Source organism: Eubalaena glacialis, chromosome 3, assembly GCF_028564815.1.
Source record: "Eubalaena glacialis isolate mEubGla1 chromosome 3, mEubGla1.1.hap2.+ XY, whole genome shotgun sequence".
Classification (NCBI taxonomy): domain Eukaryota; kingdom Metazoa; phylum Chordata; class Mammalia; order Artiodactyla; family Balaenidae; genus Eubalaena; species Eubalaena glacialis.
In genome coordinates, this window is record NC_083718.1 from 120,837,139 (window position 1) to 120,852,638 (window position 15,500).

General features: G+C 33.0%; 1 protein-coding gene across 1 annotated transcript in view; it reads right to left on the reverse strand.

Moving 5' to 3' along the window:
- Positions 1-15,500, reverse strand: part of SPATA1 (spermatogenesis associated 1) — a 52,602-nt gene that overhangs the window by 31,859 nt on the left and 5,243 nt on the right. The window contains 5 exon segments of the mRNA XM_061183933.1: positions 4,199-4,462; positions 4,555-4,608; positions 7,248-7,365; positions 8,883-8,989; positions 14,261-14,402. Coding sequence (XP_061039916.1) covers positions 4,199-4,462; positions 4,555-4,608; positions 7,248-7,365; positions 8,883-8,989; positions 14,261-14,402 — 685 coding nt within the window.

The following is a 15,500-nucleotide window of genomic DNA, read 5'->3' on the forward strand; positions in this document are numbered from 1 at the left end:
CTCACAGTATAAAGTAAAAATGGTAAAAATGTATTATGGAGTTTATAACATATATAGAGGTAAGATGTAGAACAACAATAGCACAAAAGATTTGAGGAATTAGAAGTATACTGCTGTAATGTTCTTATACTATATATGAAGTTGTATATAATTTGAAAGTGTACTTCAAATTACAGTTGTATAATGTATATCCTGGAGAAACTTTTTCTTAAAGGGCTAGACAGTAAGTATTTCAGGCTTGTAGACCATTACAGTCTTTGTCATAACTACTCAACTCGGTCACTGTAGTGCAAAAGCAGTCACTGACAATATGTAAGTGAAAGGGCATGCATGGCTGTGTTCCAATAAAAGTTTATTTATAAAAAACAAGCCATAGGGTATGGATTAAAATAAAGCAAAAAAAAAAAAAAAGGTGTTTGCTGACCTCCACCCTATGGTAACCACTAAATGCTTTTTAAAATGAGGAATAACTAATGAGCCAATGGGGGAGATAAAATTGAATCATAAAAAACTACTCAATCAAAAAAAAAAGCCAAGAAAACAAGAAAAACAGAGAAAATAGAAGAGATGAGACAAATAGAAAACAAATAATAAAATGGTAGATTTAAAACCAATAATTACATTAAATATAAATGGTCTAAAGACCCCTATTAAAAGGCATAGATTGTCAAACTGGATTAAAAATTAAGATCTAAATACATGCTGTCTACAGGAAACCCATTTTGAATATAAAGTCAGACAAAAGTGAAAGAATGGAGAAAGATATACCATGCAAACACTAATCAAAAGAAAGCTAGAATGACTATATTAATATCAGAATAAGTGAACTTCAAACTAAAGACTATTACCAGAGATAAAGAGAAACATTACATAATAATATAGGGGTCAATTCATCAAGAAAACATAATAATCCTAAATGTGCATACATCTCATAACAGAGCTTCAAAATGCATAAAACAAAACTGACAGTTGAAAATGTCAACACTCTTATCTCTGTAAGTGTTAGAGCATGTTGACAAAATTTAAGAATTCTTTTCATCAAAAGAATCATAAAGAGAAAAATAAGACAAGCCACATAGAAACTAACACAACATTGTAAAAAACTATACCCCAATTAAAAAAAAAAAGACAAGCCACAAACTAAAATCTAGAGTGAATTATAAACACACACACAACACACACACACATGCTAGAAAAAGCATCTGTACATAAAATGAATCAATATTTAAAAGAATATAAAATGGGCAAAACACGTGAATGAAAATAAATTCAAATGGCCATGAAATGTATGAAAAAATGTTCAAGCAAAGAGAACCACTAGAAAAGAAAAATAAAATATTTGGAATTAAAAATTCAGTGTAAGCGTTTAATAGCAGATTACACACAGCTAAAGAGAGAATGAGTAAGGTAGATTTGGAAGAAAGATCTGAACAAATTGTCCAGAATGTAGTCTGATAGAATGGCAAGATTATGGTTCAACAGGAACTTTCAGACATTGCTGCTGGGTACAACCACTTTGGAAAACACATGGAAATTATACATGTGCATACAATGCTAATCCTAGGTATACTCTCTTGAGATCCTCTTGCACATGTACATTTAGGAGTCACGTATAAGAATGTAGAAAATAGTGTATTTGTAATAGCCCCAAATTGGAAACCAACTGTCCATCAGCAAAATAGGTAAATAAATTACGATACAGTCATACAATAAAATGTTATACAACAATAAAAAGAAATGAAATAGTATTATACATGACAACATGATTGAATCTTACAATTACAATATCAAGTAAAAGAAGAAAGTCCCAAATAAAATGCTTTCAATATGATTCTGTCTAAATAAAATTCAAAAGAGACAAAACTAAATTATTGTTAAGGAATACATATCCAGGTTGTAAAACTATAAAGAAAAGTAAGAAAATAATTATCTCAGAGAATCAAAGTGGTAGTTATCTCTATTGGGGAAGGAGGAAGACGTGACCAGAAAGAGACACACAAGGTTGGAAAGTTCTTATAAGAAGCGTAGTGAAATATGCCAGTCAGAGAAAGACAAATACTGTATGTTGTCATTTATATGTGGAATCTAAAAAATAAAACCAATGAATATAAGAATAACAAACAAACAAACAAATACATTACCTTAGAAACAGCCATTAAACTTCTAAAAAAAATAACAGGATAAATGCATGAAGCTATATTTAGAAAAATGTTGCTGCAGCACTATTCATAATAGCAAGAACATTAATACAAGATTATATAAACAAATATACCACAAAGGAATTCTATAATGATGTAGATCTATATTTATTGGTATGAAATGCCTATGATATATTCTAAAATAAAAGAAGAGGATTTAAAAGAGTTTGTATGTGTCCTCATTTTTTAAAAATTAAAAAATATTTATTTGAGCAAGAACTGAAAAAAATTGGAAGAATATACACCAAAATACTAACAGATACTAACAGCTATCTCTGGATGGTGGAATTATTGTTAATCCTTATTTTCTTCTTAATACTCATTGATCTTTCTAGAACTTTTAAAAATGAGCATACACTAGGCTCTCACTTAAATTATAGTTTTTTTGGTGTGAAGCACCAAATTAATACTATTTAAAAATTACACTTACACAAAATTCATAGGATTAAATACTCTCAACCAAATATTTTTTGGGGTTTTGTGCAAGTATCAATAGCATAGTTCAAGAACTTGGCCAGTAGCCCAGGGTATAAAATATGATACTACTCACAACTTTATGTAGGGCAATTGCCTACTTCATTAGCTACCTCATCTTGTACTTTTCAGGACTAGTGGGATTCTACTCTGAATTTTTTCCCAGGTGTTTTTTCATTTAATCTCTAATTGATACCATGACTAGAAAGCCATATTTAACATTGCAGGGACATACCTAGATAAAGAAGGAGGTAAAGACTCTCACTGAGCATATTAAATGTACCTAAGGTTAAAGAAGGGGCTAGGTTTGGAATATCACTAGGTATAGTATAAACTTAGAATGTAATAATTTATAATTGAAGATGAAGAAAAACTGGTTAAGAATAAGTGTATTTTGCAGCTGTAATGAATGTTGTCATTATTTTGGGGGGGAATTCATAAATGTTTAGTATATTTGCTTTTCCATCACAATTTATTTGCTGTATGCAATAAGGTAAAAAAATGCAACTGACTTTTTTTCAATTGATTCTTAGAGTGTAGTTCCAGCTTTTTTTTTTTTTTTTTTTAAAGTATTTATTTATTTATTTATGGCTGTGTTGGGTCTTCGTTTCTGCGCGAGGGCTTTCTCCAGTTGCGGCAAGCGGGGGCCACTCTTCATCGCGGTGCGCGGGCCTCTCACTATCGCAGCCTCTCCTGTTGCGGAGCACAGGCTCCAGACGCGCAGGCTCAGCAATTGTGGCTCACGGGCCCAGCCGCTCCATGGCACGTGGGATCTTCCCAGACCAGGGCTCAAACCCGTGTCCCCTGCATTGGCAGGCAGATTCTCAACCACTGCGCCACCAGGGAAGCCCTAGTTCCAGCTTTATTTATATGTTTATGTTTAATTTTGATTTTTTTAATTACCTACCACTTTTTAAGAACTGAATTATCAGTAAATTGGTGGGTGTAACCATATAAACATTTTCAAAGTCTTTGAAATACAAATGTCTCCCAACATTAAAGTTGTTTTGCTTTGGTTTGATACTGTTTTCCTGGCTAAGATACTTCTGAACTATAATAATAATACGAAGGTTTTATGAAACAATAACTTCTTTTCTCCTTTAGCCTTAACTTTATCTGAAACTATTATAAAAGGTGGTAGACTTTAAGTGCTGTAAGTATTTTGACTTTATTTGATTTTTAAATTTTATTTTTATTTTTTTGCAGGCTCTAGAGCACAGGCTCAGTAGTTGTGGCACATGGGCTTAGTTGCTTCGCGGCATGTGGGATCTTCCCAGAATAGGGCTTGAACCCGTGTGCCCTGCATTGGCAGGCGGATTCTTAACCACTGCACCACCAGGGAAGCCCTGATTTTATTTTTATTTTCGAACAGTACTTAAATTGTCTTTTTTTCCTCCCAACTGGTGAAACTATTTTTTAAAATCCCCATATTGAATTGTAGCTTTCCTTTTATACTGCCTATATTTGTAAGGCTAGATTTGCCCAGAATTTGCCCAGACCTGACTGTTAAAATGTACTATAACAACCTCTTTGTCTTTCCCATTCCAGTTGAAATCACCTTCTTCCTGATTCTTGTTAAGAAGCTTTTTCAAAGTGTTTTCTAAACAACTGGGATCTGTTCCAAGTTCTTCCTTTGACGAAGTTACACTAAGTGGTCTGTGTATTATTCCATCAGCCTAAGCAACACCACTATTAGTCTGCTGCGCATCTAAAGAAACTGCTGATGATGCTGAATAAATATTTCCTAAATGATCCATTATAGGAAGCAAATATAATTCCGGTTGAAGAGCCTAAAACATACAGGAAATTTTAAAAAAATTAGTTTATACTTTAAAAAATAAGTTAAAAAATTAGTATAAGTTTAAAATGTCACATTACATACATATGGAGGAGCAAATGATTTGAGTTTCAGTTCTGATTCTTGCTTTGCCTTCACCTGGAAATAAATGAGGAAATAATTAAAGCTTCTGTAACATTTTTCAATTACTTTTACCCTCACTTTTTTGCAGACGGCATATTTCTGTGACATAAAAATCAAATCAAAAAGCTAGTAACTAAGGCTATATTCTAGAAAATGTAGAATATAATCCTATTTCTATTCACTGTACTAAACATAATAGAAATTCTATGTCATTTAATAATAATAATTATGGCTATCACTTGCATGAACTTACTATGTGCCAGGTACTATTCTAAATGCTTTACATATAAAGCTCAGTTAATCCTCACAATTCCATGCGATAGGCACACATATTGTCTGTAGTTCACAGACAAGAATGAGGCAAAGAGAGGTTAAGCATCTTGCCCAAGATTTTATAAATAGGAAGTTTTCAAGTTGGGATTCAAAACCAGGTAATCTGGTTCTAGAATCCAACTTTGTAAACTTTATTTCCTAAATATTCAGCCCACAGAGTTAATTTGTTATTCATTCATTCTTTCAACAAATATTGAGGTATACTATGTGTCAGGTAGTGTTCTACATGGTGGGGATACAACTGTAAACAATGCAAAGTCCCTGCTCTCATGTAGCTTATATTCTACTTGGGAGAGCATATGTTAAATAAATGTGACTTAAGATAGTGATATGTGATTTATGAAAATGAAACAGAGTGATGTAATAGAGAGGAATTCAGAGAAAGAATATGTGAAACCTAGGTGGTCAGAGAAGGCCATTTTTGAAAGATAATAATTGAGCTGAGAACTGAATTACGAAAACAAGAAGCAAGCTATTTGAAAATCGGGGGAAGTGATTTCCAGGCAAGTACAAAGATGACAAAATAGAGATGAGTTCACAGTATTTGAGGATCAAAGGAAGATTTTTGTGGCTAAAGTGTAGAACCAAGGAGAAAATAGTAGTAGATGAAATCTGAGAGGCAGCCTGTTCCTGAGACTCTCCTTACCTCTTGCCTAACCACTGCAAAAGTCTCCGGGTTACCATTCCTGTCTCTAGTTTCTTAAGGCTCTCATCATGTCATCTTTTGCTCAAAAACTCCAAAGCTTCAGAAAAAAAAAATCCAAATTCATTAATCTGGCATTCAAGACCTTCAATAAACAACTTTTACAACTTGTTGTCTACTATTCCCTTTCACACAGTCAATGCTCTAGTAAAAACTGAACCACTCACTTTTCCCTAGAGTTGCCTCCTCTGCCACTTCTGTGCTCATTCTATTTTCTCTGCTCAGAAAGCTTCTCCCACCCAACATCTTTGCAAGATCAAATATTTATCTGTCAAAATCTAAACTGATGATCACTTTTTCCTTAAAGTTCTCCATCTCCCCTCTTGTCCTGCTGGAAGCAGTCTCTTTTTCTTCTAAATATACAGAATATGCTATTTTAATTATTTATGTATTTTATCTTTACCACTACACTGAATATTCTTTAAGAGCAGGATCCATAGTCAATTTTTTCTCATTTTGTATACAGAAAAACATCAATAAATATTTGTTGAAAATATTATAATAAAATATTGATATTAGAAGCATTTTAGAAGTTGGCTTAAATTGCCATTAGGTCCCTTCCAATCTAGAATTCTGTGATTGGTATTTTGCAATTTTACATATCATGAAAAAGAACAAAAAGTTATGAGGTTGTTCCTTTCCTTCCCTGATTAAGGAAAACTAACTTAATGATCAGCAAATTAATATTCTGCTATATTAAACAGAACTCTAATGACAAAAACTTTAAATCTACCTACTGAGCCCAAGAATTCCACATAGCAAATTCCTTTATAGTTCTACTTTGGGGGGAAATGGTTTTATTTTCCCATTATCATTCATTATTTAATTTTTTCAATAAACATTTAAATGCCTCTAAGTGCTAAACACCTTGTTAGGCACTGGTTGTAAATACAGTAGTGAATAAAATAAAGTCTGCTCACAGGGAGCTACAGTCTAATGGCAGAGTTATGTTAAACAAATAATCGCATAAGCAAATACATAATAATGATATGTTAACTAGCATAGAATAGGAATATACTGCATTTTAAAGGGTTTAAATATGGAAAAATCTGGATTAAAGAAATAAACCTTATATAAATACGAGAAACTAGAAGCTTTGAGATCTAATGGTTTCCTGGATTGAGAATTTCAGCTTGGAAAACTCTCTATTTAGAAAATCCTGCCACTCAAGCTACAAATAGGAGTATTCAATAGAGAATAGCTGGTTCCTGTCCCCTCAAATGCAGTGTGTTGGAGTCATATCATTTCATATCAAATAAGGTTAGTTGTGACCTCAATGAGAATCCATTTTTTTCCACAACCTAAGTACTTGTTTAAAAAGCTTTTAAATGCTATTATTTAAATTTAAAAATACATGATCACATTTAAAATTAGTCTTTCTTTTCTTCCCAAGGAAATTCACACAAAAAATACTCCCATATTTTAGTGCCCCATAATATGCCAGAAAGGACCATCTTTTCTTGATGACCTGTGTGCTTAATGATATTTCCATTTCATTATGATTGAGATCACATATTGCACAGTATGTTAAAGAGTTGAGTTGATAAGCATTTAAGAAACAAAATTTGTTAAGGTATGCTTTTCTTTAATCAAAAGGAAAAAAATTAAGAAAACTTACTACAGCTAGATTTTTTCCAATGCATTTCAGAAATAAAAATTTTTCTGCAACAGGATCTTCACCAAGGAACTCACCGAGTCGCTCCCTCAGGGTTTGTAAAGTAAGGTGAGGAGATACTCTGAAATATCATGACATTGCCTGATAATGTAAAATGAAATAGGTTTCAGCTGTACTAAAGATTTAATAACTTTAGTCACCTATTGTGAACCCAAAGACTAATTTTATGTATCATATATAGCTTAATATATTGTGTTTCTACATTGCCTGGTACTTTGTAGGCCTGAAGGCTGTAAATATTTTTTAAAATAAATGACTAAAAGTAATTTAATCCATAAAATCATTAAGTTTTAAAATTATGCAAATGAACACTGTTTATAAAAGTCCTTTTTGTACTAAAAAGGAAAATGCTTGTCTACTTTTCTCATCTACCTTCAAATTTTTTGTTAAAATAAAACTTTGCAATGAAATTTATATAATTTTATACATATATTAAAGAAGGATTTAGCCACAGATATTTTGGAAGTTTGACAGGATTAGCTAGTGCTTAAAATTTTCTTTGATGATCAAATGTTGTCAGATTCCACATCTTTGCTCACTGGAGATACGTCATTCCTCAACAACTAAAATTTAAAGCCATCACTTATGCTCTTGTTCTGAGTTCTTATTTTTCTAGGATCTTATGGGAATATTATATAATTAATTCATTCAATTAACAAATATATATTGAGCCCCTCTTTGTGTCAGACATTATTCTAAGGGCTGGGGATAAGGCAATCAACAAAACAAATACCTTTGCCCTTACAGACCGTACAATCTAATGGTGGGAGTGAAAAATTAACAAAATAAGTAAGAAAAAATTTAATTCATAAGACACTGCTAAGTACTATAGAGAAACATAAAGCAGGGAAGGGAGAGTACCTGCAATTTAAAATACACTGATCAGAGAAGATATAAACAAAAAAGTAATATTGGAGCAAAGATGTGAAGGAGATGAGATAGCATATGTAAAGGCAAAAAAAGCATTTTAGACAAAACAAACAGCAAGTACAAGGGTTCTGAGGTAGGACCATGTCTAATGTGTTCCAGAACAGAAAGGAGGTTAGTGTGCTTGAAGAAAATGATGGGGATTAGGAAGATTGAGGTGTCCTCAAGAAAAATAACAGGCAGTTAGATCACATAGTGTCATGTGTGTTTCTGTGAATGTGAAAAAAAAAATGTATATATATATACACACGTGTGTGTGTGTGTGTATTCTGTTTCTATTTTTAAATAGTTCAGTGAAAAAGTCACTGTAGATATACTGGTTTAATCACTATTCACAGCTCTTCAACAGGTTTCTAATTTCAGATAATTTCTCTCTTAATTCTCTTTGGGTATAGCCATAGTAATACACAGGTTATACTCTGTTTTCTAGGTGGCAGTACTATGGCTAAGTGACATCTGTTCCTATAGTACTTTCTAACTGTTATATAGCACCACTTATTGATAGCATTCATTAAGTCAGGGACTGGATCCATCACATGAATAAGATATTTTTCACTTAGAATTTTTGAATTTCCAGAAAGCATTTTTCTCCGCAGAAAAAAAAAAGATTGCTTTTTCAGGCACATTGTAACATGACTACAAAATACTTGCCTTATAAATCCAGCTAAAATTAATTTGTTAACAACTTCTATTGAAATGGTATTTAACTGATAGTTCCAAGATCCTTCAGGGACATAAAAAACATGAAGTTCCACCAACTGAATAAATTGAGAATAAAATCAGTTAAAATATTTTTAAAGTGAAAAAAATCAACTGATGTCCTCTAGAATTTTAAGTTTAATAAACATAATTGAAATAAACATGGAATACATGTATCCTTCTGAACAAACATAAAAAAACAAAATGAAGAGCCATAAATTTGTTAGGTTGGCTACTTGGCACTTGGAGCACATTTTCCCTTGGAAACAATGTCATAGCTGTGGTCCTAGAGTTCCTTAACATACCGACATACAATGCTTGTTTTGTGGCTTTCAGTAAGGATACCAGATTGCCAAGATCAGTTTTCTTATTACCAACCTTTCCCCCTTCCCTGACCTCTACCTACACAGTTTCATTGGTGTTATCTTGTGGAATCCTTATCCTTTACATATTGTCTCCCTAACACAGCTGTGATGAGTGCTAGTTCTCAGCACCTGCTAAAGTGTGAATACTAGGGCTTGGGGAATATTTCTGTTTCCCAGAATTCAAGGAAGAACCTATTCCTGACCAGTGATGCAGAAAGGAATGGTTTTTTTCACATAGGGCATGTCTGTAAGCTTAGCTTGTCTGTGCTTATATGTACTATCTTTTTTCCTATTAGTGTTTTATGACCTCAATTAGAATTCATCTATTGAGAAGAATATTTAGATTACTACAACAGAACAATTACAGCAAATAAAGGCTTATCTTTTAGTCTAATGAAAGTTTGCTATTCATGTACATTAAAAGTCAAAGCATTGAAATGATTATACTCTATGATATTAAGTCAGAAAAATTTTAAAAATTTTAAGTAAATATGACCTTATATTAATATTAGTAATTTTTATAGGAAATGACAATGGCTCTTGAACTGAGTATTTTGCTCAAGTTGTTTTTATAGACCAAGCAGATTACTTGTATAGTTCTGATGTCAGAATATTAACCAACAGTTTAAGATGTTTGAATAGATGGAATAGTGAAGTTTCCTATATGCTGTATTTTGAATATCAGGGCATTTAAAAGATTATTCTCTAACTATACCATCCTATTAACAGCTAAAGCTATACTATATATTAATACTATAATATTAAATATTAAAGCTATACTATTAAATATTTGTAAAACCTTCAGAAATCTGAAGTAAATATGGCCTTGCCCATTATATAAATGTATTAATATTTTACAGGAAAAAAAATATTTCTTTAACTAAACTTTTTACTCTGCTTTCATAGACGAAGTAATTCTATATATTTTATAACAATTCATGAATTATAATTCAAAGTGTATAGACTTTCATTCTATAATTGAAAGAGGAAGCAATACAAAGAAAATATAGTTGACCAAACATTTCCTGGCCTTTGAAACATTTTGTGAAGTAAATTAATTTATTGGGAATTTGGATTTATTCATTCATTCAACAAATATGCTTACTGTGTGCCAGCACTGTTCTAGGTACTACGAATACGTAGTGAATAAAACAAAGATCCTTGCCTGCACGCAGCTGAGATTCTAATGAGGTATCAGGACAAGAAGAAGGGTGAGGGAAGTGAAGCACTCACCTCAGGTACAAAATTTAAAGGGGTACCAAAACCTCAGTAATCAAGATAAATAATATTTTAAAAAATCTATTCAGGGACTTCCCTGGTGGCGCAGCAGCTGGGAATCCGCCTGCTAACACGGGGGACACGGGTTCGAGCCCTGGCCTGGGAAGATCCCACATGCCGTGGAGCAGATGGGCCCACGTGCCACGACTACTGAGCCTGCGCTCTGGAGCCCGCAAGCCACAACTACTGAGCCCGTGTGCCGCGACTGCTGAAGCCCGCATGCCTAGAGCCTGTGCTCCACAGCGGCAGGGGCCAGCACAATGAGAAGCCCGCACACCACAAAGGAGAGTAGCAGAGTAGCTCCCGCTCACCGCAACTGGGGAGGGCCCATGCGCAGCAACGAAGACCCAACACAGCCAAAAATTAAATAAATAAATAAATAAATAAATAAATCTATTCAATGCAAAAAATTCATGATGAATAAAATATTATAAATTTAAAGACAGAATGGTACTATTAGAGCCTGAGTAGAAAGGAAAAATATGAACTGCTGTATACATGTTTTTTAAAAAAATACATTTCTTAATGGTTAACTTTTTCCAGAACAACATAGTTGAAAAAATATTGAAAATTTTGAAAGCCTGTATTAAAACTCACAACATCATTTTAAGGTTAAACATTCTATTTATATCAAAACCCAACTTTATACTGGCTTTAATGGAAGCAAATTCATCAATAATATTCTTATTAAAACTATTATTTTAAAAATACATTAAATAGGACAGGGAACTATAGTCAATATTATGCAATAACCTATAAGAGAAAATAATCTGAAAAAGAATATATATATATATTCAGATATATATATATATCTGAATCGCTGTGCTGTATACCTGAAACTTACATGATATTGTAAATTAACTATACTTTGATTAAAAAATTGTTTTTAAATAAGTAAAAATAAAAATAACTATTTTACAATAAATAAATAAATAATAAAAATACATTAAAAGGTATACAGACGGGCACATATTTTGCCTTTTGCCTCAGGCTCCAAAATGGCTAGGCATAGCACTATTAGATCCTGTTTCTATTTAAAATGTTGATATCTTGTTTGTCACAGGTTCTTGCATTAATTTTTCATTTTAAAAATCTTTTATTAAAATATTTATCTTAATTACTTAATTTTTTGGTGCCTGTTTAAGTTTTGCACCAAAGGCAAGTGACTCATTTTCCTCAGACTAGTCTCCGTCCTGTGAGGGACACAGACAATAAACATTAAATATGAAACACTGGTAAGTGATATAGCAAATCAGAAAGTGGGCAGTACTGGGAAAAGAGAATAAGTAGAGCAGGGCAAGGAAATTGGGAAGATAAAAGAGGGAGTAGTTTTCAGTTTTAAATAGAATAGTCCGGATACAAATCTAAGAAAATTAACAATTCCTTAATGTCAACTAATATCTAGTCCATATACAAATTTCGCCAATTGTCCAACTGTCCTCAGAATGTTTTTTCAATCTAGAATTCAATCAAGGATAACATATTGCATTTGGTTGTTATGTCTTTTTTTTTTTTTAATTGAAGTATAGTTGATTTACAATTTGTGTTAGTTTCAGGTATACAGCAAAGTGATTCAGTTATTTTCTTTCAGATTATATTCCATTACAGGTTATTATAAGACACTGAATATAATTCCCTGTGCTATACAGTAAATCCTTGTTGCTTATTTATCTTATGTATAGTAGTGTGTATCTATTAATCCCATACTCCTAATTTGTCCTTCCCTCTCTCCCTCTCCCCTTTGTCACAACTTTTAAAAAGCTTAATTTGGAAGAGTTTTCCAGACCTGCTTTTTTTTCTCTTCATGGCACTTTTTAAAGAGACTGGACCAATTGTTTAACAGGCTGTTCTGCATTCTGAATTTACCTTATTAACTCGTAAGGTGTCATTTAACTTATTTCTCCAATCCTTCTCTCTCCTGTAAACAGTTGACTTTATAGCCCTCAATTGACACATGTTAATCAACTGGGGTAAGAACACTTCATAATACCCTGTATTACATATTACTTCACATTTGGGCATACATAATACTCTACTTCCAAATATTTGTATATTCAATAATTATTAAAGGGATAATAGAACAGACTATAAGGGACAAGAAAATGGAACCTGTTATAAAGTTATTTGAATAATTAAAGTGTGAGGTGATAGTGGCTCAGACTAACATGCTAGCAATATAGGTGATGGGAAGTGGTCAGATTTTGTATATAATTTGAAGCTAGAGTCCAAGAAGTGAAGTTTGACTAAGGTGTGAAGTATGACTCCAAGGTGTTTGGCCTCAGATATCGAAAGGATGGATTCGCCATCAACTGAGATGGGTAAGGTCATGGTTAGTACGGGTTTGGGCTGGGGGGAGAACTGTAGTTCAGTTTCAGACATACTGAGTTTCAGCTGTCTACTGGTTATCCAAGCGGAGATTTCAAGTAGGCAGATGAAAATATCAATCTGGAGTTTGGGAAAGAGGGCTGGGATGGGGATATAAATGTGAGAATACTTAGCATAAAGTTGGTATTTAAAGCTACTAGACTGGATGAGATCACAATGAGTGCACACAGAGAAGAGAACAAAGAGCTGACCCCTGAAATTCCCCAATGTCAAGAGATCAGGCAGAAGAAAAAGACACAAAAAAGAAGACTGAGAATGAATAACAAGGAATGTAGAAGGAAAACCAAGATAATGTGTATGCTAAAAGCCAAGTGAAGGAATTATGTCAAGGAAGACAGAGTGATCAACAGTGTCAACTACTGTGCACACACAGATCAAGCATATGTGGAATAAGAATTAAGCAATAGATTTAGTAATGTAAAGGTGAATTTAACAGAGCAGTTTTGGTGGAATAGTGGAGTGAAAGCTTGACTGGAGTTGATTTAAAGTGAAAATGAGAAGAAGGTATTGGGGGTTTGAGAAGGTATGAAATAGTTATCTAGAATAGTGGAAGAGTGAATGAGTGAGTGGGAGACAGTCTTATTGCCTACTAGCAAAAAGTTCCACTTGAGATTCATGGTCATTAATTTAAAATGAGAGTAGTCCTATGCTGGTATATTTTTCTCCAGCCATGTTCCACTGTAGGTATATGTGAAGAATAGGTGAAGAAGATTAAGCAGGGTTTTTGTTTTGTCAAGGAGTACAATGAAATGAGAGAGGGCAAGGAGTCAAAAGTATGTGCAAGAGAGTGATCAAGAATGCTCCGTGAGTTTGCAGGGCAGAAATAGAGACACAGATGTAGAGAACAAACGTATGGACACCAAGTGGGGAAAGTGGCGGGGGGTGGGGGTGGTGGTGTGATGAATTGGGCGATTGGGATTGACATGTATACACTAATATGTATAAAATGGATAACTAATAAGAACCTGCTGTATAAAAAAATAAATAAAATTCAAAAATTCCAAAAAAAAAAAAAAAAGAGTGCTCCTTGATATTTAAGCCAGCCATGGAAGGCATCCCGAGAAGAGGAATAAACAAACAAACAAAAAAAGGTGATAGGATCAATGCATTGGAGGTCCCAGTATAATTGGGGTCCTTAGAGATACAAGAACTGTAATCAAGTACTGGGATACACAAAGTTGGGTTCACAGTGGAGTTGGTATCTAATACTTTATATAATCCATATTTTTGCTTTATCAAAACTTTTCAAAACCAATGATAAGCAGGTTTTTCTCATATTTTAGTGTAAAAAGATTTTCTTACCTCTGATGAGGAAGGTCGACTTGGACTGAGGGACATATTCACCAACGTCTGAATGGGGTAATTATCAGTTGGAATTTTGTAGGTTTTTTTTAATCTTTCTTCATTGAAGTAGTATTTAATAAAGGTTATAACGGATTTTTGGCTTGTTTAAGATAGCATTCCACTCACCTCTGGTCTTTGATTCATTCAAAAAATAAACAGAAAAACACAAAAGGCTTTAGACTCAAAATGAAAACTTGATAAGTATACAATCTTATAATAATTCAAAAAGATATACTACTAGTAAGTAGGGCTGGTAACTGCAATGAAATGAACATATATCCCATACAACTAAGTAAAGTGGTAAATTATAATAGACCTGTGACTAGAACATTTTTTACTATTCTAAACAATTCATTTTCTCTTGGTCAAAAATTAAGGTTAAATATATATAGTATTTTACACAAAGTAGAAATATACTTTTGGAAGTAGAAAGACTAAACTTACACAAATGGCTGTAGCATGATGAAAACTGTTTTACCCTTTGCATTTCTTCCTGGCCTTGGATACCTCAATAATAATAAATGTGAACAATTATTCCAGATGAAAATATCAGTCTTTAAGTATATCAGGTTTGTGTACCTATGTTTGTGTATTATTTCTTGTGTTTTTCCTCAGAAAATGTATGACAGTTTACAAGAACACACAATAAAATTCAAAGTATATAAATATATAATAAAAGTTTAAAAAAATAAGGTAGCAGAATTACTACTCTAAAAAAGAATGATCAAAGTGGGACAATCCTTAGGGATATACTATAATACCAATAGTAGAGAAGTTTTTTCAAGATTCCAAAGCTTTGCTTTATATTAAGATAGTGATTTAAATCTGACAAAACTTAAAATTCAAGCTGAGGGTGCCTGCAGGATAGGAATGGAACGGAGAAAAAAAAAGAAAATTATCTGGCTACCTTTAAAAATGAGATCACATGAGGCTGTAGGCAAGCCTCCTCAGATCAAAGGCCTGACTGAGGGCTATAATTTAAAAATTTCTTAAACCCAGGGAGGATCCCCAAAAGTGTTGTAAATAGCATAACAAAATGGGAAGCCACTGGTCTAAGCTAACCGTACCTGATAGAAATTTTTGGGGAGGTGTTCTCCCCTAAGCTAAATGAGGAAAGTAAAACATTCCAACATAGGTTAAAAGGTATATCGGTCCTTCAGTATCATTGAGGTAGCCACCCAATTATTTAAAAAAAGAA